This window comes from Anguilla rostrata, chromosome 5 (genome assembly GCF_018555375.3).
Source record: "Anguilla rostrata isolate EN2019 chromosome 5, ASM1855537v3, whole genome shotgun sequence".
Lineage (NCBI taxonomy): Eukaryota > Metazoa > Chordata > Actinopteri > Anguilliformes > Anguillidae > Anguilla > Anguilla rostrata.
This window is the reverse complement of record NC_057937.1, coordinates 51,245,111-51,271,433: the sequence shown is the minus strand read 5'-3', so window position 1 is coordinate 51,271,433 and position 26,323 is coordinate 51,245,111. Positions and strand designations below refer to the sequence as shown.

At 53.2% G+C, this 26,323-nt stretch overlaps 1 protein-coding gene across 31 annotated transcripts in view; it reads right to left on the bottom strand.

Moving 5' to 3' along the window:
• Positions 1 to 26,323, bottom strand: part of LOC135255600 (transcription factor SOX-6-like) — a 200,877-nt gene that overhangs the window by 34,219 nt on the left and 140,335 nt on the right. For all 31 annotated transcript variants that reach the window (XM_064336985.1, XM_064336984.1, XM_064336994.1 and 28 more), the window contains 2 exons: positions 18,575 to 18,695; positions 11,919 to 11,998 (listed from right to left, as the gene is read on the bottom strand). In XM_064336985.1, coding sequence (XP_064193055.1) covers positions 11,919 to 11,998; positions 18,575 to 18,695 — 201 coding nt within the window. The remainder of the gene's footprint in view (positions 1 to 11,918; positions 11,999 to 18,574; positions 18,696 to 26,323) is intronic.

Sequence of the window (26,323 nt, the reverse complement as noted above, 5' to 3'; positions counted from 1 at the left end):
CCAGTGTGGAATCAGAGATCTTAACCGGGCATTAAAGGCTAGGAGACAGCCGTGCTCTAACCACACGCCAGGGCCTCCGGTACAGTAGAGCTGGCTGGCCCTTTTTTTGTTTTATTTTTGCATTCTCTCTCTCTCCAGAGCATCTGGGAATTTCTGCTCAGCTGAACACAAAATGCCAGGCTGCTGTTATATTCTGCTGCCTCTGCCCTGCAGTAAGCACCACAAACACCTGGACTCCTGGAAATGCGTCTTGCACTTTCAACCGCCACAGCCCAGCTAGCGTGCCAAAAGATTATCTCTGACCATCGCCCTCCTTAAAAGAGAACATTTTATTCAATTATGGAATTAAACGACTAATGAACAAAAAAAACCCAGTCAATTATTTCCCCACACAACAAAAGCCATGGCATTAGCGTATAGCTGCGGCACTAGACAAGCTAAGTCAGATGACTCCAGGTAGAGCCGCAGATACAGTCTAGAAGCTGAGAGACAGAGGGGAGCGTGGCGTTACGACAGACACTCACTCCATCAAACCGTTACCTATTACACACATATCAGCAGTGTGACAACGGGCACAGTGAGGTTTTTACAAGACCAACGTTGGGCAAAAAAGCAACAAAAAAAACTAACTTGCTGAGTTTACAGACCTGCAGTGTGATTGGCTGTTAGAAATACGGTAAGCACTGGGAAAATGCAAAGCAGAATAGACTGGAAGGTAAATCAGGTCCCTCCTGGGAGCAGGACTAAAAGCTTCTAAATGGTAAATTGACAAACAGGCCAAAGAAAGAAAGAAAGAAAGAAAAATGCCAAAGCTATTCAGCCACCCTAGGGGCTTGATGCCCTTTGTGCAAATTTGGCTAAATCTAGCAGACAGGTCAGAGTCCCCTGCCAACCGGTTACGTATTACAAAATATTATCAATGGTATCAGACAGGCCCTGTACTCTTTTCACCCTTTACCCTTCCTCCGTTATAACTGCTCTGTGGGATCTGCCGCGGGGCCGGGGTGGCTGTGCCCGCTAATCACACCGCTGGGCTGACTGCGTTCTGTGAGCGTCGCCCTGTGGCTCCACCCAGTGGCCCCGCCCAGTGGCCTCGCCCGGTGGCCCCGCCCGGTGGCTCTGCGAGCCTCTCACATGCGTTTGCGCAGCCCTTCCTCTCCCTTTCAACCTCTGTCTCCCCCCCGAGTACACGTCTCAAACACAAGGGCTCCATTCACTAAAGAGGTGATGAAAAGCCGCCAGGGCAGAGACGGGCGGCCACGCCTCTGTGATGCAGATGCAGACGGGGGAGGGGGGGGGGGGTTCGCACACCGACGCGTTTCGTGATGCGTCCGTCCGTAAACACGCACTGTCTACCTCGCCCGACCTCCCCTCTCCTGCACCAGAGAACAAACGGCTTCATTATTCTGGGGAGAGCTGCGATAAACAGCTACAGGCCAGCGAGGGAAAACCAGGTCCTGATTATGGCCCACAGTGATTGGTTAGAGATTTGGTTAGAGGGTTTAGTCCTCCTGTTCCCCTACCCAACCAAAACGCCTACATGTACTTCTTTACATAACTTCACTCAGGGAAAATCATTTTGATTGTTGATTTTTTTCATTCATAATAAACTACATATAGTGAATGTAGTTCATATAAATATATGGCATTTCTGAGTATTTTAGGAATTTCATGGCAGGGAGAGGGGTTAGGAATGGGTACACCAGTGTGGTTTCAGGTGGATTGTGGGACTACAGGGTGCAGATACTGTTCACTAGACAGGTTTTTGGTCAGGCACTAGACGGGCACAGACCCTGACCCGCTCAGGACAGCTTTATGGTGGACAGAAATGGAGTTTTTCCTCCGGACCAGAGGTGGTGCGTCTGCCGTTTGCGAGCCCTGATTAATGGGGTCACAGCTCTGGATGGGGAAAGCAGGCTCACGCCGCCGCACACAGGGAAACAGGAGAAAGGAAAACAAACGCCTGCGAGAGCACAGGAAGCGGAGCGCCGCGCCAGAATCAGAGCACAGGAAGTGCAGCGCCGCGCCAGAATCAGAGCACAGGAAGTGCAGCGCCGCGCCAGAATCAGAGCACAGGAAGCGGAGCGCCGCGCCAGAATCAGAGCACAGGAAGTGCAGCGCCGCGCCAGAATCAGAGCACAGGAAGTGCAGGCGCGCAGAATCAGAGCACAGGAGCGGAGGCGCGCAGAATCAGAGCACAGGAGTGCAGACGCCGCGCCAGAACAGCACAGAATGCAGCGCCGCGCCAGAATCAGAGACAGGAAGCAGAGCCGCGCCAGAATCAGAGCACAGGAAGCGGAGCGCCGCGCCAGAATCAGAGACAGGAAGTGCACGCGCCAGAATCAGAGCACAGGAAGTGCAGCGCCGCGCCAGATCAGAGAACAGGAAGCGGAGGCCGCGCCAGAATCAGAGCACAGGAAGTGCAGCGCCGCGCCAGAATCAGAGCACAGGAAGCTGGGAGTTACGGCGCAATCAGAGCACCAGAAGTTAAGAGTTACTGTGGAAACAGAGCAAAGGACACCGAGAAGCTACACCAGAGTCGGGCACACCACCAGACAGCTTTCGTAAAAAAAAGGCCCCAGACAGGAGTTCAGAAGCCGGACGGCCAATGAGGAGGCAGCTCCTGGCGGCCTTGGGTAGTCTCGGGGCTGGACACATGTTTCGGTCCCGGACTGAGGGACATCTGCCCGCCTCTCCTCGGCTGCTCCACCCCCCCCAACCTCCCCTAAGCGCCCGCCCCCCGTCCTCCACCATCTTGCCGGGCGGCTGTGGCAGAAGGTTCCGGTGGTAATGAGGGTCAGGCTGAAAGTCAATGGGTGCAGAGGGACCCGGAGCTGGGATGCGCTGGCTCTGTGCCCCCAGCCTGCACTTCTGTGCCATCTCCAAACCCCGCTTTAATGCCCGTGCTCATCTGCAGATGTGCGTGTGTGTGTGTGCAAGCGTGTGAGTGTGAGCATGTGTGTGAGTGTTCAGGTGTGTATGTGCGTATGTGTGTGTGTGTGTGGGGGGGGGGCATGTTCGGCAGCCTTAAACTTACTAAACAAACACTATGGTGCTATGCTGCATCCATGGCATTGTCAACGCTTGCATACACACAGTTTATTAGGATACTGCACTCTGTAAACCAGGGCTAAAAAAATCATGCTGAAAATTTCTGATAAGGAAGCAGCTTGCGGCTTGTGTTGGTGCAATGTGTGGTGATGAGGTGTGCCGCTATCTGGTGTGCACACTCGTGTAGCTGCCGTGCCGTCTCGACTGTTGCGTGTGTGTGTGCGAGGTTCGGTGGTAATGGTGGTCAGGTGTGTGTGGTGAGGGAGGAGTGGGTGTGTGTGTGGTGTTTGTGAGTCTAAGTTAATGGTGTATTGGTGTGGTGTGTGTGTGTAGTGTGAGTGTGAGAGTGTGAGTGTCATGTGTGTGTGAGTGTGTGTGATCTGAGTGTTGTGTGTGTTTGTGCTTGTGTGTGTGTGTGTGGGTGTGCATGTTGGAGTGTAAGTCTAAACACCTGTGGTGTTGTGATCTGGCATGTATCGCTGTGATCCCAGTTTGTACTGAGTCTGACGGTTATGTGAATGTCTGATGTGTGTATGTTGTACTGTGCTTGATGTGTGTGTGTGTGTGAGTCTGAGTGTATGTATGTGTGTGTGTGTGGTGTGTGTGGTTGAGTGTTGCTGTGTGTGAGTGTGTGTGTGTGTGTGAGTCTGAGTGTTGTGTGTGGTGTGTGTGTGTGTGAGTGTGTGTGTGTGTGTGTGTGTGTGTGTGAGTGTGTGAGTCTGAGTGTGTGTGTGAGTGTGGAGAAAGGGCAGCTCTCAGAGCTTTAGAGACTCAGTGTCTATGCTGGCTCTTTGTTCTGTCTCTTTTGTTCATGTTCCTGTGATATGGCAAAAATAGCAGTATCTCCCCGGTACCTCGTCACCCATTCCACACACACACACTTACGCTCACACACACACACACACATACACACACATACACACAGTGGCAGTGCAGTGCTTGTGTGCGTGAGCTTGCATGCGTGTGGAAGTGAATGGGGGGTACAGTTCCTCTCCTTGTATGGCTTCCACAGGAGATTCACAAAAAGGCCATGATCTCCCAAAGACCGGGATAATGCCTTCCTCCAATTTAGCATTAGGCGATATACCGAAATACCACTTAGTAAGAGAGAGAAAGAGAGAAAGAAGGAGGGAGAGTAAGACAGAGAGAGAACCAGGGTAACGGTCCTTTTCAAATTCATTCATACGCACTGTATCCACATCCCTTACTTTACTAACACCATGACACCAGCCGCCCTCCCCCCTTTCCCTCCCTCCCTCCCTCTCTCTCTCTCTCTCTCCCTCCCTCCCTCCCTCCCTCTCTCTCTCTCTCTCCATGTGCGGGCGGTGCGTCTCTGGGAGCGGGTCTCAGAGTGTTTCGGTTTGGCCTGAGGTCAGCCCGTTACCCTCCGCTAATTAAAAGCAACCCCTCGGAGGGCGGCAGAGGTTAAACCAGAGGGTTCACTTTTCTGCCTGCGACAACATTACACCGGGACTACACACTCTGCCGATGATGTCCCACATCCCCGCGCGCTCCCAGAGCAAGGTCACAGCCTGAAAACCCTGCTCGCACCTCCTCAACAAATAAAAATAAAACACACTGGCAAATCTGAAGTAGCAAAATAATCAGAAAATGTATTTCAAAAATATAGAAGCGAAATCCAATGAGTAGGAGAATTTTTAATGGAACTCATGTGCATTTGATTGAAGCGGTATTTTCAGAATGTGTTGGAAACTTCTACTCATAATTAAAATATGTCACCATTTAGCCAATATGTTCTCTTTCCCGGCCAGCTATTGTGTCCTGAAGAGCTGTAGTCCTCTCTAATGTGGTCTGACAGGCATCGGAGTGTAACCAGGGAGGACAGAGAGGGGGGGGGGGGGTGGACTGACACGCGCGCCGATGCCGGGGCGGACCGCGGAAACACTGGCACGTTATCGCCGAGTCGCCCGGCGATCTGGGCATATGGGGGGGGGGGGTCATGCGTTCCAGCATCCTGTTTGTTCTTGAAAAGAGGGAGAAAAAAAAAAACCGTCTGTGACAGATGTTGTTGCGCGAGGCAGTGGCAGCAGATTTGGGGTGCGTATGGGCCATTTCTGCGCTTCCAGCCATGCTGGGGAGTTAGACACCCCCACCCCCCCCCCCCAGCCCAACAGTTGCTGATGCGGAGGCCCCGGGGTAGGACAGCTCACACAGGACCGGCTCCCTGACAGCTGAGTGAGAGAGACAAACTGACATATTCATCTTTTCTCTGTTTCGCTTGTTTATTGGTGTGTCGTCCTGTTCCCAGGGTAACCGGACGGGGTCTGTATTAGGCAGCGGGGTGTCTCCTGTCCTCGCCGCAGCGTTGCCGCGGCAGCGCACCGGGGCGGGGAGCGCTGCGTTACCGCCGGATCGCTGCGCGCACCACTTGAAAGGCAGCCCGGCTCCGCCCCCGTCTCCCACTCGTTGCCCACGGCGACCCGGTTGACCCTGGGCGGCCCAGATGTCGGGAGGAGGGGCGGCGTCCTGATGCAGCACACCGATGCTTTACAGTATGGCTCAGCATCTGTCTCTGCTGCTGCTCAATCTGCTGCTCGCACACACACACGCACACACAGAAACACACACACACACAGACACGCGCACACACAGACACGCGCACACAGAAACACACACACACACAGACACGCACACACACACACAGACCACGCACACACACAGACACGCACACAGACACATACACACACACAGACACAGCACACACACACACACACACACACACACGACACGACACACACAGAACACACACACATACACACACAGACACGGCACACACAGAACACACACAGCACACACAACACACACCACACACAGACACGCTGCCAACACACACAGAACACACACACACACACACACACTTGCACACACCAACACACAGACACACACCGAACACCGACACACATGCACACACACACACACACACCTCTGATCGTGGCCAGTACCCAGGCAGGTCCACCGGGCCCTGGACCCAGCACATGGCTCACACTGCCTGCCTCAAACAGCAGCTCTGAGATCCAGCCCCTCTCTCACCGTCCCTCTATTGCTCCCTCCATCCATCTATCCATCTAACAAGCCCTCCATCCAGCTGCCTGCCTGCCTTCTGTCCATCTGTCTCTCTCATTAGCTCTGTTCGCTGGTTTAATGTGCCAGCTCTGCGCTCTCTTCTCTCCTCCGCTCTCCGAGCTCTCAGGCACCTTGTTTTTCTCCTCCGTCTTCCAGCCGCAGAAAACATCTGTTCATCCGCGCTCTGCCTTTCTACAGAGTCCGTTCTTCTGCTCCGCTTTCTACAGCCAGAGTCAAAGCACAGCTCAGTTCATCTGCTTCCCTCTCTACAGCCAGAGTCAAAGCACAGCTCAGTTCATCTGCTTCCCTCTCTTCAGCCAGAGTCAAAGCACAGCTCAGTTCATCTGCTTCCCTCTCTTCAGCCAGAGTCAAAGCACAGCTCAGTTCATCTGCTTCCCTCTCTTCAGCCAGAGTCAAAGCACAGCTCAGTTCATCTGCTTCCCTCTCTTCAGCCAGAGTCAAAGCACAGCTCAGTTCATCTGCTTCCTCTCTTCAGCCAGAGTCAAAGCACAGCTCAGTTCATCTGCTTCCCTCTCTTCAGCCAGAGTCAAAGCACAGCTCAGTTCATCTGCTTCCCTCTCTTCAGCCAGAGTCAAAGCACAGCTCAGTTCATCTGCTTCCCTCTCTTCAGCCAGAGTCAAAGCACAGCTCAGTTCATCTGCTTCCCTCTCTTCAGCCAGAGTCAAAGCACAGCTCAGTTCATCTGCTTCCCTCTCTTCAGCCAGAGTCAAAGCACAGCTCAGTTCATCTGCTTCCCTCTCTTCAGCCAGAGTCAAAGCACAGCTCAGTTCATCTGCTTCCCTCTCTTCAGCCAGAGTCAAAGCACAGCTCAGTTCATCTGCTTCCCTCTCTTCAGCCAGAGTCAAAGCACAGCTCAGTTCATCTGCTTCCCTCTCTACAGCCAGAGTCAATGTACAGCTCAGTTCATCTGCTTCCCTCTCTACAGCCAGAGTCAATGCACAGTTCAGTTCATCTGCTTCCCTCTCTACAGCCAGAGTCAATGTACAGCTCAGTTCATCTGCTTCCCTTTCCAAAGCCAGAGTCAATGTACAGCTCAGTTCATCTGCTTCCCTCTCCAAAGCCAGAGTCAAAGCACAGCTCAGTTCATCTGCTCCTCTTTCTAAAGCGAGTCAAAGCCCAAACATTGCTCATCTTTTCTCTGTCTTTCTAAACTCAGGTTTTTCTCTGGCTTTTTCTCTGGCTACTCCACGTCTCCACATCCAGAGGAGGAGAGCGGAAAGGAGACTGGCATGAAAAACAAGAGAGCCGGTGCTTCAGCTGGAGGGGACTCCAGGGCTGCATCTTCACAGGGGCGCGGGCTGATTTTGATGTTCCCCTCGCCCCCGCCGGCTCAGAGAGCGCCTCCGTGGCCGTGGGTGCGGGTGTGGGTGTGGGTGTGGAGGTGAGGGAGGTGTGCGGCGCTGGTGTCGCTGTGACTGACGCCGTGTTCGCAGTGATGGATGGTAATTGCAGTGTAAAGTCACCGCTCCAGCAATTTAACATCCCCTGCTTTAGAGCTTAAGGATGTGGCCAGCCCGCGCAATTAAAAACAGGGGGAAGACGGAAGGAAAGAGAGAGAGAAAGACGGATTTTCTCTGAGAGTGGGCGGCCCACGGGGGCCCCAAAGCGTTAACATCGGCATTAACACGCCGTGCTCAGGGGAGGGCCACGGACCTGGTCCTTTATCCAACCGTGCTGGCTCTAAAACTAGTTAAAAGAAAAATAAACAGATTTGTAAAACGATATTAAACAGCCCTGATGACTGAAATGTGTCCAGCTGTTTACTGCTCCTTGGTGTGCATTTTATTCAGACGAGAGCCTGATGTTTTGAGAAGGTGACACTGGTATAATTTTGGCTGTGTGTGCTGTCCCATATTGAGTACACACACAGGCCCGGATAAAGCCCTCAGCACACCTTTCATATAGAGGCTTCGGTTTTGATGCTGGTCCTGGGACAGTCCACTGACCCCCACCCCCCCCACCTCACCTCCACCCCCGTCTCCTTCAAGCCCAGAATGAGGGCTAATGAAGAGAGGCACTCAGTCAGACGCTGAAAATGGCTTAAACATGTTTTCTCCTGTGAGTCTGTGGACTGGGAGCGATCTGTCAGGGAAGCATCGAGTGAAATTACTCGCCGGTACAGGAGCGGAGAGTGACAGCCACGCGGGCGCGCGTGTGTGTGTGTGTGTGTGCGTGCGTGCGTGTGTGCGCGCGTGTGTGTGTGTGTGTGTGTGTGTGTGCGTGTGTGTGTGCGTGTGTGTATGTGCAAATGTATCCGTGTGTGTGTGTGTGTGTGCAAATGTATCCGTGTGTGTGTGTGCGCGTGTGTGCGTGTGTGTGTGCAAATGTATCCGTGTGTGTGTGTGTGGTGCCTGCCGCCTTATTGACAAGCAAATTACACTTTCTAACACTCAAACGCTCCCCGCCCCATCGCCCCCCCCCACCTCCTCTGATCAGGGGAAAACCTTTTCTCATTCCTTTTTAAAAATACATTTAAAAAAGGGAGTGGGGGGGTGGCTGCATTCAAGGCCTGACTGTTATGACACTGGAAATTGTTAAAAGGCGGCTGTGTGACATTAAGACTGGCGTAAGCCGCCAGCTCCCGGCCGCCTGGCTGCACACATTACCGCCACGGCTCGGCGGGAATTAATTCCTCCGGTAAGACCGCTTTTTTTTTTTCAAGGTTCATATATTTCACAATCTAAACAGAATAAATTGGTTAAATGATAACGCAGATGCTAAGGCGGCCAATTTAATTACAGGAGAGGCTGTCTCGCCGTGCTGGCTCGGAAGGCGCTCTTAGTAAAGGAACGGGGCGCCGCGGCCGTTAGACGCGGCCGCTAAGCGTGGTCACTGCGCGAAACACCTTTAATAGACGCCGACGCTCTCCGTGAAGCACGACCGGCGGGGAAACCGGACCGAGGAGCGCCGGCGCGCCCTGCAATGTTCCTGCCGCAGGACGGACGGGAGGAAGTGAGCGCCCGCCGCAGGACGGACGGGAGGAAGTGAGCGCCCGCCGCAGGACGGACGGGAGGAAGTGAGCGCCCGCCGCAGGACGGACGGGAGGAAGTGAGCGCCCGCCGCAGGACGGACGGGAGGAAGTGAGCGCCCGCCGCAGGACGGACGGGAGGAAGTGAGCGCCCGCCGCAGGACGCACGGGAGGAAGTGAGCGCCCGCCGCAGGACGGACGGCAGGAAGTGAGCGCCCGCCGCAGGACGGACGGGAGGAAGTGAGCGCCCGCCGCAGGACGCCGGAGAAGTAGCGCCGCGCAGGACGGACGGCAGAAGTGACGCCGCCAGGACGACGCAGGAAGTGAGCGCTCTGTCTGAGACGCGTGAGAGAGAGAGAGGCCGGCTCGTCACCCTTCGCCTCTCGGACAGGCGAGGCGGAGACACCGACGGCGGCGAAACGCTCGCTGACTTACGGGCGAAGAGGGTCCTCCTCCTCCTCTCGCCTCGCCACAAAACACCAGATTCCCAGTTCAGTCCCTCTGCCGTCATTCTTGTTTTTTGTCCAGACCAGCTTCTCATCTCTTCCTCTTTTGTCCTCAGAAGCCCCTTCTCTGCGGTGTGTGTGTGTGTGTGTGTGTGTGCGAAGCAGAAAATAAAATCCTCCCCATCTTCCCTGCGCTGGATGGTCTGCGCAGCGGGATAAAGCGCTGTGTGGAAACGGGGGCTTTAACCAGCACAGTTCCTGCCCCAAAATTACTGTATGCTTCAGCCCGCCCGCCTGGCCTGCTGAGCCCTCTGCAGCCGGAGCGAGGGGGCGGTCATGTGACTGGGTGATGTCGGCGGCAGTGGAAAGGGCATGTTTGCCGTTTGGTGGGAGTATCCACACAGAGCAAATAACCGCCACCACTTATACAGGGCTGAGGTTCTCTTTTTTTTGGTGGGGGGGGAAGGGGGGGTGCACCTTTTCTTGTTTACTGTGTTCTCTAAAGGTCAGCCAAGGCACGGGCCTGTAGGTTCAGGTTCAGCCCGTTCCCAGGGCTAAATGCATTAGCAGAATTAATGGTTGTAGCCCCCCATCAGCGCTCAGATATACGACCATCCCAGCCTCCCATCTGCCCTAGCGCACTGCTAAAAATAGACCCGCCCCCGCCTGCCCCCGCCCCGCCCAGCGCACCTCACCCGGAGCTCCCGCTCGCCCTCCGTCACCCGCTTCGGAGACGGGACGGGTCAGGGGTCTCGCGGAGGGGGTCACCCGCGCCGCGGCGTACCTGGTGGGGGCCGCGAGGCGGCGCGGGCCCTCCTCCTCTCCCCCCCCCCCGGCCGCCGGGCGGAGGAGGACCCATCCAGCCGCAGCTGCCGGCATTGTCAGGACTTGCCAAGGCTCATTAATGCTGAGAGCGATAAGCACCGAAGGACAAATTGAGCTCGCCTACGGGAGGGGAGGGGAAAAGTTGCGCCGCGCCCAAACCCCGCCCTCCCTCCCTCCCTCTCTCCCTCGCGCCCCTCCGCCCCCCTCCCCCCCCGCCCTGCCTCCTCCCTCCCTCACCCCCCCCCCCGAATCCGGTATTTGTTCGAAACGGTCCGGACGACTGCGAAGCTTAACGTCTGACTGCTATCAGTCGCTTATCGTCGCTGCTGACAAGATAACGGCGGCTTTTTGAGGCAGGCTCTCTCTCTCTCTCTCTTTCTCTCTCTCTCTCTCTCTCTCTCTCTCTCTCTCTCTCTCTCTCTCTCCCCCTCCGTCCCTCTGTCTCTCTGTCTCTCTGTCTCTCTCCCTCCGTTGTTTCAAAAGGAACGGCGGTAAAAAGCAGCTCCTTGCATTGGGGGGATTCTTATTTGAGAATCGTTTGAGAAAGCCTGAAAGATTTATGATCACAGGGTTTCACACGCGGCCGCGCCGGGCCACTCCTCACCGGCCCGCTGGGCGGCTTCGATGGCGCGGCGGGGGCAAGAGCGCGCGGGTAACAACATCGGGCTAGCTCCGCGGCGCGGGTTCCGCGTGTTTATTATGTAAATACGCCTCGGCGAAGGTGGCGGGGGAACACACCTCCCTAATTTGGAAACGGAGACCGAGCGCAGGGCCCACAGAGAGCTTTTACTACACGGGGACGGGAAGAGAAGAGAGACGGTCGTCTTTATTAAACGCCAGCCCTGGAAGTCGCTCCGGATGACAGCGATGCCCCAGCGGGGCACCTGAGGGCTCGGGTACAGTCTGCTCCTCATCCTCACGCCACGGGAGAATTCAGGATCCGCAGCAACTTACAGCCACACACACACCCCCCCACCCCCCCACCCCAGCGCACTTCACTTTAAAACCCTGCCTGACTGAAGCAAAACACACTTCTGAATCTATTCTTCTATTTCATTATTTATTCCTCGTTTATTCCCTCTCTGTCTCTGTGTATATATATATATGTATATGTATATGTATAGGCACATAAGCAGTGCATAAGACCTGAAGAACGTACGGAGCGTAACACTGCTATACTGTGTAAAACAGAGACGGGGGCAGCAGGTAAAGATGAAAGCGAGCGGTGGCCAGCGCAGCGGCGGACCCACCGCACGCGGGATTAAACAGAGGGAGAAGCGGGGGAATCAGCGTGACTCTTTACTGGTGGCAGGTACGATCACCGCCGCGGCTCTTCCCGTCCGCCGCAGCCGCGCGGGGGAAGAACGGAGAGTGTGAAATGTGAAGGTGCTGAGCGAGCAGGGGGGGGAGGACCTCTCCAGGATCGTTTAGCATGCAGCCCTTTATTTAGCATACAGCTGGTTAGCAATTTGGCGGCGAGGGCTTGGCGGGAGGCCCGGGCGCTCTTTGTTTCCGGCACATACCTGGAGCTGGAGGGGGCTGAGCCCCGACGCGGCGGCAGCTGCCATTGTGGATGGAATGAACTGCACCGGGTAGTTATCACCTGTCGGGGGGGGACAGAACAATGCGCACAGGTTGAGACAATGAGCGGCCCCACGGCAGCCAGGCAAGTGGCAGCACGGTCTACACACCCCCCCCTTACACCCGCCCCCCCCCCACACACACACACCCCCACCCCCACCCCCACCCCCACCGGCACGGGCTCACGGCCCACACATCTGCACCAACAAAAGGCTCAGCTGGGCAGACTCTTCACAGAATCACTCAGGAACGCATCCCACTCTGTACTTCTGTCTATCCCTCCTCCCTCTCTCTCTTTCTCTCTCTCTCTCTCTTTCTTTCTTTTTATCTCTCTCTCTCTCTCTCTCTCTCTTTCTTCCCCTCTGTGTGAAGGCCATGGCGAGAGGAGAACAGGCCAGCAGCAGACCTGGCTTCTTCCTAGCGCTGTGTGGCTGTGATTATTTGTTGTCCCTGGGAAGGAATGGTCACGATCTTCCAGGAGCTTCACTGTATATTTAGCCGCAGCTACGCGCTGCTTAAATTCAACCTGATGGCGCAACAGAGCGAGAAGCTGGAGGAGCAGGAGCCCATTTTAAAAACAGCTCAGAGTCAGTGACTGTTGAAAAAGACAAATAATAATATGATTTATTTGGATATTATTATGTATTTTATTTGAATATACATGTACATTTTTACCCATACTTTTTACATTTGCTATGCAGCATTTCTGCAGCTGAACTGACACAGGGACAGACAAAGAGACAAAGGTGTGGCTTCCATCTAACTCAACTCAACTCAAATCGGAGGGACAAATTCAGACAGGCATATGGTTTTGTTTGTTTCTTACACAGCTTGAGATTGACAGTCATTCAGTGAGCAAAAAAAAAAAAAAAAAAGGCTTGGCCTGTATATGTTGCTCAATCCTTTTACGCAAAATATGATTTTACCCTATATGGTATTACCCTACATAGTAAGCCTTTTGATTTGTCCTACATAACTTTGCTAAGGCTATTTGTAAAGCTAGATGCATGCTGATATTGTCCTGTGTATAACTTGTGTACTATTCCATGGCCTGTGAGCACTCTTTATGGACCCAGCAAGCCCCTTCAGTGAGACACTGGAGGCCGTTAAACACGCTTCTTACTGTGTCCACACACTGCTGCTGTGCGGTACCGCGTGTGCTCAATGTGAAAGGAGAGTTACGAGGACACGGAGCGGCCAGGCAGACAGCGGCAAGCGCGTGACTCAGCGCACATACTGCGTGAGCGCTGACCTGGGGTCAGTGGGTCTGGCTCTGGCATTAGCCCTGAACGCAGGCCTGTGTTTGGTAGGAGCTGACCCCAGTTCAGATCCCACCTCCGCCCGTCACCTCTTCTCTGCTTCACACAGGGTCATTAAGGCAGGGGCAATGTATCTTTCACCCCCTCCCTCCCTCCCTCCCTCCCTCCCTCCCTCCCCTCTCTCTCTCTCTCTCTCTCTCTCATGCTACACGATTGCGTACAGCGCAGCACGTGGTGGCAGAGCCTGGAAACCCCATCCCCATTCGACGTGGCGGGGGAATAAATCGCACGACTGAGCAGGATTCCAAAAGGAGCCGGGGGAAGGGTAGAGTGGCGGTCGCCACTGGAAGCCATTGCGGCTCAAACACAGCGGCGCCTGTCCTGGACAGACATGCTCCTGCTTTACTACCTCTCTCACGCTCCCTCTAGCTCAGCTTGAGGAGTAAGTGATTTCCCCCATCATTACAAGGCTGGGGGGGGGGGGGGGGGTTATGTGAACCCGGAGTGGGGTGGAAGCCAAACAAGGACACTGGCCTGGGACAGGCGTTGGGGGGCTGGGGCCGGGGAGTCCGGTGTACTGGGCCTATTTGAGGGAGCGGGGGTCTGGTGACGGAATAGTGCAGTCTGGATGGGTGGGGTGGATTTCCGAGCACTCTGTATCACTCCTGAGGGGTGAGTGGCTCCCCCTTATATGTCCCAGGAGGGCAAAGCAGGGGAATCGGGTTACAGAGAAAGAACCACTTACACGTCAGCACTGTGTGTGTGTGTGTGTGTGTGTGACTGAGAGAGTGCGCGTGTGTGTGTGTGGTACAGGGTCTTCAGCATTCTTTCCAATATCACAGAACCTGGAAGTTCAGTTCTAAAGGAGCCTTGGCTTCATAATGTGCTGCTGACGTGAGTTTATCATCACAGCACTGTTACTAAACCCTCACTCAGCTTCACGTCTGCAGGGCAACAAAACCCCCCCAAAAAAACTGCCCCTAACAGCAGCTGCCCGCTTCCAGCGCTGCCTCTCTCACCTTCTTAAGCGTGTCAGAGGAGCGCTGGCCTGTTAAATAATGGTAAAAGCGCTTTTCCTACAGTAATAACAGCAGCAGCCCTTATCCCTCATTCCCCTTCAGCCAGATGTCACGTTGTAAAAAAAAAAAAACAAAAAAAAAAAACACGAGCGAGCGCGGCCAATTAGGCGCGCAGCCGTGGCGCGGCTCGGCGAGCGCCCTCCTGTCCGCCCCCCGCCCCGCCGCGGCCTCAGGACGCCGCTCCAGCGCTGGAGAGCCCGCACTACACCCTAATGAAAAGGTGCAGGAGTGTCGCGAAGAACTCAGGGCCATGCGCTCACTCAACCCCCCCCCCCACCCCACCCCCTGCACTCTCCAGACTTGGACACCGAACCACCCCCCCGCAACCCCTTGGTTTATAATATTCCCTCAGTCGACGAGACTTCTTGGGAAGAAATATTCAGAGAAGGAGAAAAAGAAAAGAAGTTAATTAATTTGAAGGGCTAAACTTTTTAAAAACTTTGTTTCAGGCGAACGCTTCTGGGCGCTGAATGGAAGCGGCGGAGGACGGCTGGAGTGCGGAGGAGAGAAGCCGCCTGCGCTCGCGCGGCTGCAGATCGGCCTCTCCCTGACGGACGGCCCGCTGTGCCGGGGCAGATGGGAGAGGAGGTCTCAAGGCCGGCGCTCCAGTGAATGGAGAGCGGTGGACCCGCAGCGCGCCCTACAGAAAGCCCGTGGTGCATTGTGGTCCTGTTTCTACAGGCGCAGAGAAGGCGGGAGGCCGTCGCGGCGGGGCGTTGCGCTGTGAGTCATAACCGCGGCGTCCTCGCCTGTGAAAGAAGACGCGCACGCTCCTCTCCTGCTCTGTGTGTTAAGGAGCGCCTATTCAGCTCCCCTTTCAGTCCCTTGCACGTTCACCTGGTTACGTCCTGGTACAGTTCCCTGCGTTACAGCTCACCCTGTGTTACAGTTCACCCTGTGTTCAGCTCACCCTGTGTTACAGTTCACCCTGTGCTACAGTTCACCCTGTGTTACAGTTCACCCTGTGTTACAGTTCACCCTGCGTTACAGCTCACTGGTCGTTCCCTGTGTTCGCCACCTGTTTACAGTTCACCTGTCACAGTCACCGTGTTACGTCACCCTGTGTACATCCTCGACGCTACCTGTCGGCATCTGTAGCGGTGACCTGGACTGGCTCCGTCTACTGCTGCTCTCTTGCCTTCCATGGACATGCTAGCAGGTGTGTTAGCAGAGGCACCACCAGGCTTGCCTCAGACACCTTGATGAGAATAAATGTAGTTTCCCAGGGGGATTAGCGATAGGAAAGACAACTGAGAATCTTTGTTGTGATTGCGCAATGGCTCTTTCTTCCTTACACACTGTGAATAACACAGGGCCTACGCAGGAGGCTCCACCTCTCCAGTTCATCTTGAGTCCTGTTATTTGTACTAAAACGCTTTCCATGTCGAACATATTAAAAACGTAGAGCAGAAAGAGGGTGCCTCCTGGCCTCTCTCATCTGGCTGTCAGGCCTCGGGCCTTGCGCAGTGCAGTTCATTTACCTGCAGCAGCACCACGCCCAGACACATCTGACTACTTTCATCCCTTCCCCAGCGCTGTGATTCCACTGCGACTGAATCGGAGAGCACATTAAAGGGCATTTTTCTAAATACTTGTCTGCCATGAACCCCGCTCTCTCTCTTTCTCCCTCTCTCTCTCTCACACACACTCTCATTCTCACTTATTCTCTCCCAATCCCCATCTATCACTCTCCCTCTCTCTATCTCTCCCTCGCTCCTTCTCTCTCTCTCTCTCTCTCTCTCATGGACAGATGTCTTCTTTGGCCATTCTCCTTTTCCACCGATCTGTCTCCTGTCATTTCCCAGAGGTCTTATTGATGTTTCTGATAGGAGGGAAGACCTCTGTGTGGGCACTTTTTTTTGTAGTTTTACAGATGCTGAAAGTCAATGTGTCAAAGAGAGAGAAAAAACAGGGAGAGCAGGCAGTATTTTCCTCTGCTCAGGGCTCCCCCAGGGAAGGAATTTACTTCAATTTTTTTAATTACAGAAGCTGAAAAAAGCAACCCCCCCCCCTCCTCCCTCTTCTAATTCTCTCAACAATAAGGGGCGGAGACCTGGGCCCAGGGTGACTGGCCTGGCAGGGAGTCAGTCGACAAGCTGTAGCAATTTTTTTTCTTCTTCCCAGGTTTGTTTTTTTGGAGGGAGGTGGTGAGGAATGCTCGCGTGAGGAGCGGTTCACCTTCCCAGCTACACAAAAGGAGGCCGGGGGTGGGGTGTGGAGGGTGGGGAGTGGGGGGGGGGGGGGGTGTGGCGTGCCGGGACAGGTACGGGGACCGACGCCCGGGGGGTGAAACTCCGCTCTTCATCCCCGCCGCCCGAGCGCGGCACACCTCCTCCTCCTCCTCCTCCTCGTTCCTCCTCCTCCTGCACACTTACACAACCCCCGCCAACATCTGTAATTGCGGAGTTTTGTTTGAGTGGCTGTTGGGAGCGCTGCTGTTTGCTGATGTATAAATTAGGCGTGCCGTATCCATTCACATCTTGTCAGTCCATCAGGACGTTATTGTGCGAGCCGCGAGGCTGCCGGGGGACCCGCTGCTATTAGCCGCGGCTCGGCCCCCCCCCCACCTCGCCCGCCCGCCCCCCGCCCCCCTCCCCCCGCCGCGCTCTCAATAACAGACACTTTTACTGCACGGGGGCAGACGGCCCGGGGGCCAGACGTCTGCGACAAACGCTTAATGTATTCACAGGTCCTCGCTCAGAAAAACGAGGGATCAAACGGGAAAAGAAAGAGGGGGGGAGGAATTTAAAAAAAAGCCCACACGCACTTGTGGCATCGGGGATGTCAAATATTTTTCGGCTGTTTCGTAAACAGATTGAGCGCTCGGCGCTCGCCAATAGCGAGGAAAGCTAGCGCTAGCGGCTCTGGCCAAGCGCGCGGCTCTGCGGGAGTTAGCGACGAGCACGCGGCCCAGCGGAGGAGCCTCAGCGCTGGCGCACAGCGCACGGACGCAGACGGAGAACACGGAACGTTCTGTCCATTCAAAATGAATCTGGTCATTTCTACAGTACAGACAGGAGTGCAGAGTCTGGAGTCTAGTCCAGTCTGAATGAAAGCAAATGACAAATGATGACGCAAAAGTGTCGTGTGTGTGTGTGCGCGTGTGTGTGTACGCGAGACAGACTGAGACTTCCTCTGAACTATGATTCATTTTCTGAAATCAGACTATTTACTTTGTCTGCTTTTAAAGCTGCAACTCTAGCATTCCAGAATCAGGGGAAAGGAAGAAAATGTCAGTCATTTTGGGGAAACACAGCCCCTCTTGCCCAGTGAGAGTATGACATAGCCTGAGGGACAGCGAACAGCAGCCCACTCACAGAATCAAATAATTATCATTATCATGAGCTCACTTTTTTAAATGGACAAATGAATGAACAATAATTTTACAGATAGCGTCTCTTGTGCAGTCATTGTTAATATTGTTGGATTACATTTTATGTAAACAGCTGCTTTGGCAATATTAAACATACTTGTGTATTCAGAAGCAGAGAGGAAGAAATTTATAGAGGAAACGGAGGAGAGAGGGTAAAAGATGAAAGGGAAGAGAGCAAAAGAGAAGAAGGGGGAAAGATGAAAAGTCAGAGTGAGAAAGCAAAAGGGAGGAAGAGCAAGGATGGGGAGGGATAGAGGGAGGGAGGGAAAGAGATAGAGAGACAGAGAGGAGAGAGAGAGGGTAAGGGAAAGGAAGGGAGAGACAGAGAAGGAATGAGAATACAAGAATGATGCAGAGAGGACGAGGGCGAGAAAAAGATGGAGAAAGAGACAGATAGCAAAAGTGATACAGAGGGAGTGAGAGAAATAGTGTGAGAGAGTGAGAGCAAGCAATACAGAGGGACAGCAAGTGAGAGAGACAGTGATAAAGACAGAGGGAAAGAGTGAGACAGAAAGAGTGACAGAGTGTGACAGAGACAGAGTGAGAAAGTCAGTGAAAGAGGGGAGAACAATAGAGAGAGAGTGAAAGAGTGATAGAGAGTGATTTATAGAGTGAGAGTGATAGAAGATAGAAAGTGATAGATAGAGTGGCAGAGTGAAGGAGAGCGATTGGTAGATTGACAGAGTGATAGAGAGAGTGATACATAGAGTGAGAGAGTTATAGAGTGATAGAGAGTGATACATAGAGTGAGAGAGTGATGAGAGAGATATACATAGAGAGTGATACATAGGGATAGAGAGAGAGAGAGATACATAGAGAGTAATAGAGTGATATAGAGAGTGATACATACAGAGAGTGATAGAGAGAAAGAGAGAGAGAGAGCGTACCTGGCTTGTACGTGATTCCCGGGGGGAAGAGGAAGCCCTGCTGCGCAGCAGCGGCAGCTGCCAGAGTGCGCTGGTCGTGTGGAAAGATGGGGATCATGAGCGGAGGCATGTGACCTTGGACCTGCCGAGCACAAAGGGAGCACAGATCAGATGGCCGCCAAATGCGTCCTGACAGGTGCGTCTGCCCTCAAAGCCCCTCCCCCCCTCGCCTGGCCCCGCCCCCCACCCTGACCCCTGCCAGATCCCGGCCAGTTTCGCGTCATCACTTCAAAGAGCCGGCCTCTCAGTGTCCTGCCCTGTGTCAAAGGTGCGGGGCAGGATAAGGGGGCATTATGCTCGTGCTCCTGCACTGGGGGAGGGGGCAGAATGCAGTTCGCCTGCTTCGCACTGCAACACAGGGAAGTGGAGAGCATTTACAGCCATTCAGATAAGACTCCTGCACTCCCTCACATCTATAACCATTATGATAAAGGACTACACTCACACAACACCTTTCTCAGAATGCTTTACACTCAAGGGAAGTGATGCAGCTCACCTCAATCACATCCAATGCGTAGCACCCATACTCACACACTCACACCCACTCACATCCTCACCCATTAACACACTCACATCCTCACACAATTTTAAATGCTCTGTTGTTATCAATGCTCAATAAAGCATTCATAAACGCATTATATAATACGTGGCTAGTTAACATTGATAAGCCTAAGTGGGGTCAATCTTCAGAAAGTGAGCAGGCAACTTCATGATACACATGTAATCACATCTCCCAGCTCAAACAGTTTTCTCAATTTCAGCCACTTAAAACCCATTTACTAACATTCGTTAATACTGTCTAACCATCAGTTTAATGATGTAAAATGTGTTCGTTAATTATGCATTGTTAACCCAAAATGTCTCCAATCAGCACACAGATTCTGATAAAAGAAAGGCGATGTCCGTTCCATGAATATGCTTCCTTAAGAGGGGCATCAGTGCCTTGACTGGATATTTTATTTGGGGGGGGGTCATTAATAAAGAGAATAAACTCCCAGGGCTGATTTACAGTATGGCCCTGCTTTCGGCAGTGTGAACCCTGGAAAGGGCACCCGTCCGTATCTGATAATGCACTTAAGATCACACGTGAAGCGGGGCACCACACACACTACCCCTCACACTGACTCAACACTTCCCATCCACCCCTGCTGGGCCGGGGAGAGGGGCAGAACCCAAACAGGGCTTCAGCTCGCCGTCACGCCCCTCTTCCTGCCCCCGCCTGATGGGACGCAGAGCTGCAGCCGTGTGCCCCTGTGGGGGGTAACCTGCCACCCCCGCCCCCCCCTCAGGGGCCCCCGCCTGGAAACAGGGTTAATTAAGGTCACCCTTCCACAAATAAACACCTTACAGTTTACTTCTCTGATTTAGTCCTCAAAAAAAAAAAAAAAACTTTTGGCAATAAAAGAAACCTGCACACAATTCAGACTTTTCATTCTACTTACTGCTCTCTCTCTCTCTGTCCCTCTCTCTCCCTCTATCCCTCTCTCCCTCCCCACACGGCCTTAGAACAGTTCAACAAGGTCAGATCCCCGCGCACACACAGGACAGCACAAAGCTCACGCCCTCGCCCCTGACTGCCTGCTCGCAGAGGCTGCAGTGTCAAGCACGTCCTTCTGGAAACACTGAGACTTCTCTGCACTTCAGCACCATTTTAATTTCACTTCTCATTTTGCTCTTCATTAATGGCCTGTAAAGTCCAGTGGTTTACCTTATGAGATTAACCTTTACAAGCATTCATCAGCACGCACCGCTTTGTACAGACAGCACAAAACGGCTGCTGCAATTCAAATTACTGCCTTATATGTCGCCAACCAGAAAATCTCTCACTTTGCAAACACGAGCATTATTAAACAATGAAGTGTGAATTTATTGAATCATCAGACACAACATGAAAAAGAAATGCTGGCAGGCTGGTATTTCATGCACATTTGATATAAATAAACATGCTGTATTCATATTGCTTCGATGTTACTCAATTATCACACTGTGATCAAATTTAAAAAAAAATGAATTATCAATTTATAGAAAAAGATAAAGAGAGATGTAGATGCTAAACAATGCATATAGCAAACTGCACAGATGATTAATTCCACATCAACTGATGCACTTTCACTGGAAAGGAAACAGATCAGGCACAAGATTCTTTTGGATAACAATCCCTGACATTTCCATACATGGTTGCACCATGTTACACTTAATACCACGCCACCAGGCTCAGCGAAAGGGAGCCCAATCTGCAGAACAGCAGCGGATTCAGCCGACGCCTTCCCGACCCTCAGTGAACTGATGGAGCGAGCGCGTTTGTGACCTCACATTATCCCTGTAGTTTTCCATCGGCCGCCGTCAAACTCAACATGGGACGTGGCGGCTGGCCTTATCTGGCCCAATCTCACACCTATTTAGATTAAATAAGGATCAGCTTCCAGACAAAAAGGCATCTCTTTCTCTCCCATTCCCTCTCTCTCTCCCTCTTCCTCCCTCTCTCATTCCCTCTTTCTCTCTCCCTCTTCCTCCCTCTCTCATTCCCTCTCTCCCTCTCCCTTCCCTCTCCCTCTCCCTCCCTCTCTCTCAGGAACGACTCTCCGAGCTTTTGCCCGTCTCTGAAAGGGTTAATCTCAGGTTAATGTGCCAGTCGGCCGGAAGCCCAGATCATTTTAACAGGCAGGATGAACTTCAGGGGTCTGAAAGAGTGAAGCAGAGCAGATGTGAGGCCACCTTCCCCTTCCCCTCTTCCCTTCCTCTCCTCCCTCCCCTCTCCTCCACTCGTCTTCTCTCCCCTTCCTGCTCCTTGTAAACAGACCGCCATATTGTGATGCCACTGCTTGGCTTATTATCTCTGTAGCGCTATATGGCTGTGTGTATCTGTATGTGTGTGTGTGTGAGTGCGTCTGTGTGTGTGTGTTTGTGTGAGTCTGTTTGCAAGAGGATGTTGTTAGCCAGGTGTGCACTCAAGCTCAGCACCTTTGTTCTAGTACATTCTATCATTTGCTAAATTAAGGTCTTGTGTGAGTGTATGTGTGGGTGCGTGTGTTAGTGTGTATATGTGTGGGTGGGTGCATGTGTTAATGTGTGTATGTGTGGGCGTGTGTGTGTGTTAGTGTGTGTATGTGTGGGTGCATGTGTAAATGTGTGTTAGTGTGTATATGTGTGGGTGGGTGCGTGTGTTATATGTGATGTGGTATGTGTAGGTGTGGTATGTGTTGGTGTGTGTATAGTGTATGTGTGGGTGCGTGTGTTAGTGTGAGTCACTGCGCTCTAAACGATCTCAACCAAGAAAGGAAAAAGAGTTGGAAATGGCAGTGCACACGTAAGGCTGGAGCATCATCGATATCACTATGGGAAACGCAGATGTCAGCACCGGGGTCCAATAATGCAGTTAAGGACCTGCTAATCCCGGGGTCAGCGGCGCAGACCAATCAAACGCGCGGGACGGTCCCAGATGAGACGGGCGCCCGGCCCGGCGGCGCGCCCCACACCGCCGCCCGCGGCCCTCCGCGCTCCGCCCCCCCGTCAGGAACGCGGGCGACAGCCGTAGCCGTGGCGAGGGAAATTGAGACGAGCAGGTCGTCGCCGCGCCCGACGGGGCCCCTGTCAGCGGCCATGCCCCTCGCTGTCCTTTAAGCGCTTCCACGCCGGGCCCAGGGGACGGTCCCCGTGGCAACCCGCCTCCAGACGGAGTTTTATCTCCTGGAAACGTCACTTCACAATTTCACCCACTTTCGCTTTTAAAAGGAGAGCGGGGGAAGCTGTCCAAACACGTCCACATACCTTCGGTGTTGACGAGATAACACAATAGAGGGAAGGAGGAGCACAAGCAGAAGAAGAAAAATAGAGCCTCTCCCTTTTTAAAAAAAACTCCTTTTTAAGTAGTGAAATGCTGAAGGAGGTACTGTAACAGTAATGGACATCGCCACAGCACACACCACTAAAGTGCTACCTGAATGTTTTTATTTCTACGTGAAACCTCTTCAATTTATGTTTACTCGTGTGTATTTAAGAGGACCTCCTGCAGGTGGGAGATGTGGATAAGATGGGGAGGAGGCTGATCGGGGTTCGCCCTGCTGAGCGGGGCATTTCCACCGCATCGCCCCCCCCCCCCCCCCGGTGCCAAGCGCGTCCCAAATCAGCCGCGATCTGGCGTTAGGAGCAGCGGTCCAGCCTCCCCGCTTTCCACTGCTCTCCGAGAGACCGGGGGGGAAATCTCATCTTAGCCCGGCAGCGACGGCAGCCGCTATTACCGCCAGTGGTGATAGTTCACACTTTGTTCCCCGTTGCACTCCACCGACTCTCAAATCAAACGGTCGCCTGAGACAAACCACCTCTGGGGGGGGGGGAGGAATGGGGGGGGGGGGGGAGTGGGGGCAGAGCAATCTGTGAATTGCCAGCAGCCTCAATTCGTACGTACGGCTAAAAGCACTGAAATCAAATGAGGGTGTCAGCTAGGCTCCCGTTACACTGTTCATAGCGTCTGAAGAGTGAGCTTTCTGGGAATAAACCGAGCGCGGGGGGGGGGTGGGAGCTGGGGGCTGGGAGGGATGGGGGGGCAGGGGGGGTGATTGTTGAATGAAATCGCTGCCGGGCTCCGCCGTCTGTGCGTTCCTTTGTTCCGGCGAGGTTAATTCATAAAACAATCCCAGAGATCCCAGCTCACACATTACTCCCACATCACGAGTCATTGTGGAGTCTGCCACGCTTCTGCACGCGTGCGGGAAAGAGCTTTCCGAGCTGTGACACGGCACGCAGGGCTGCCATAGGCTGGTTATCAAAGCCAGGGAATACCCCCCCGCCCCCCTGACCCTGCTCCGCTGGGCCAGTCCCGGATGACCCCCCAGGCCGGACCTCCGTCCCCTCTAACCCGGGACAGGGCCCCCGTCGCCCTACCTCTGCCCGAAATCCCTCTCCTTCTCCTCTTCTTTTCTGTGATGGAGGGGGAGACAGGAGGCCACAGATTTACAGGTCACTCACAAAGGGTCTTTGTCTGACCGTTCGTGGCTTTGTCCAATCCCACCCCGCACCCCCCCCCACCCTCCCCGCCCCTCCCTTTCCCAAAACCTCCACCCCTGCACCTCCTGAGCCGTTCAGCCTCAGGAAAGGCCTGTTTGGTCTGACAGGTAAGAGATTAACATCTACAGGCCGCAGGAACACAATCTGCACTTTGTTAGGGAGGTGTTTGCGCAGGGGCCCCCCCCCCCCACCCCAACACGGCCGGCTTGTTTACGCTGAGAAAACAGGGAGCGCCGGCCTGGCCTTCGCTGAGAACCGACGGGGTACCAAACAAGCCGCCGCACTATTTCTGCGGCGCGGGGCGTGGGCCGGAGGAGCCAGACGCGGAGAGCAAGGTCGCCGCCCGCCGCTGTCTGGGTGAGCGACCAATAGATGACTTCTTGTTACACTAATTCCTTACAGAGTAAAACAAGCCCGCTTGGAGAACAGCCACTCCAATATGTCTATATTAAATCTCAGCCTGTTAGGAAGGAGGATTCTCCTCCAGCCCCCACCCCCCCTTCCATTCCCTGCCCCCCCCCCTTCTTCAGAGCCCCTGCCTTGCGAAGAAACAGTTTAGAAATCACCAGCGCAGACCACCGATGCACAGTCATACGAAACACTGTTTCACAACAGCGCGAGAGCTTGTGTTTCTAAAAGGATTTAATAATGACTTATTTATGTTTGGAAACTTAGCCTCAGCCGCGGTATTTATGCACGTAATGCAGAACGTCCAGAGGAAGGGGAAAAAAAAAAAAACAGGCGGATTGAGACGTACCCCCTAGAAATACCCCCGTCGGAATGACTAAATAAAAGCGATTTAAACGCGCAAGCGGAGGGCTGCTGGGTAAACGGCTGTGAGCACAAGGCAGGGCGAGCCGCCCGCTTCTCTCCGCGGGCCAGCAGAGAGAGTGATCAATGCACACTCCACAGAGGAGTGCGCGCCGAAAGCTAACTCCTGCACCGGCGCACAGACCGAGAAACCTCATTTAAGTCTGTAAATATTTTAAACAATTAGGTTTGTATTGACTATGAAATATCAAAGATAAGCCTTAGGGTCCTCTCTCTCTCTCTCTCTCTGAGCTTTTTATTTGAACGCTCCAATTATGCTCAAGTTTCATTATGTTATCCCCCGTCTTTCCCCCCCCCACACTCCCCCTCCTTTTCCTTCCCTCCGTAATGCGCTCGCAGTATGCGGACCGCTCAGCCTTGTATATCACCAGTTACCACCTCCCTAATGTTACATGGGCTGGAGTTACAAGACAAGCCCGGTGGGGGAGAGAGAGAGAGAGAGAGAAAGGGAGGGAGTGGGAAGGAGGGAGGGAGAGAGATAGGGACAGAAAGGGAGCGGGAAGGAGGGAGGGAAGAAGAGAAGAGAGAAAAGAGAAAAGAAAGAGGGAGAGAGGGAGGTTGGAGGAGTAAGAAAGAAGGAGGAATGGAGGGAGAAAAGAAGGGGGTGGGAAAGGAAAACATATTCCTCCAGAACTTGGCAATAAAATGAAAAAGATTTGCAGTAAACTTGCTAAATCCGTAAGGGCCCTATCAAACAGCATGAGTAACGAAGAGCCGAGATATAAACTGCCCCCAAAAACAGCGTGAGCCTGCGGCCGGCAGCCTGGTCACCGCGGTTACACATCTCAGATACGGGACGGAGACGGGCGTGAGGAGGACGCCTTCAGACCGCGGAGCGAGGACCCGTGAAGGCCGGCGGGCAGAAGCCCTGTGCATGCTGGGCCTGTCTGTGAGCGCTTTCTGTGAGCGCTTTCCTCACTGGCCCGCATCTGCGGCTGACCTCAAACTGGGGCTGGAGCCAGAGGAGGAGGAATCCTGAGCCTCGCCTCGCCTCTCACATGTTGCCACGGCGTTGGGGTATTTCAACGGGGAGGATGAGGATGAGGAAGACGCCGCATTGCTGTCCTTCGCCCCTACCCAAGCGACAGAGCTGCAATGCCTGAGAGCGATCAGCACAGCCTCCCTCCCCAGCAGCACAACTTAAAGGCCAAAGCAAAGATACCGTGTGGCTAACAGATCCTCAGCAGTACCGCTCATTCAAAAACCGCTCGATGGCAGCGTTATAATGCTACATACCAGTGTATAAATAAGTATTAATAGTTAAATAATTACTGAATATAATTTCATAAATTATTTTCACAATGTTTAAAATGATTAATTAATGATAATCAAAGGTACAGTATGTGGTTTAAGCTTGTGTTTGATAAAGCCATTGCTGCTTCAGGTAGATTATTAAAATATCTACATTACCAAGTGTATTATGCCAGGATAAATATGTATCCCCAGTGGTGGGTGGATCTGACAGTGTCTCTACCTTCACACTTTAAAGGGTGATAAATATAAAAGCGAAATAAAATGCACTTCTTTAGGTAGATATTGGTTGCTGGTGGCTATTATGATCAGAATAGAGAACGGTAAGAGTGGGTCAATTCAGTTTCACAACCAGATAAAATGACTATAGTTATTGATTTATTTAGACAACCAGTGGCCAGCCAATTAGTGAGCCTGTGGCAACTATCCTAACAATAAACTTAGCTTAACTTCGAAGAAGGTTAGATAAGGTAAAGTTATTCACGAGCAAAGGAAAAAAACTGCATTTGTGTTGGGTAATGCTATTCATCTAGAGAGGACTATCCCAGGAAAAACAATTTTTTTTTAAAACTACAGCACTGTCACCATCATGTATTTCAAAGGGTACAGCACGTTACAATTTAA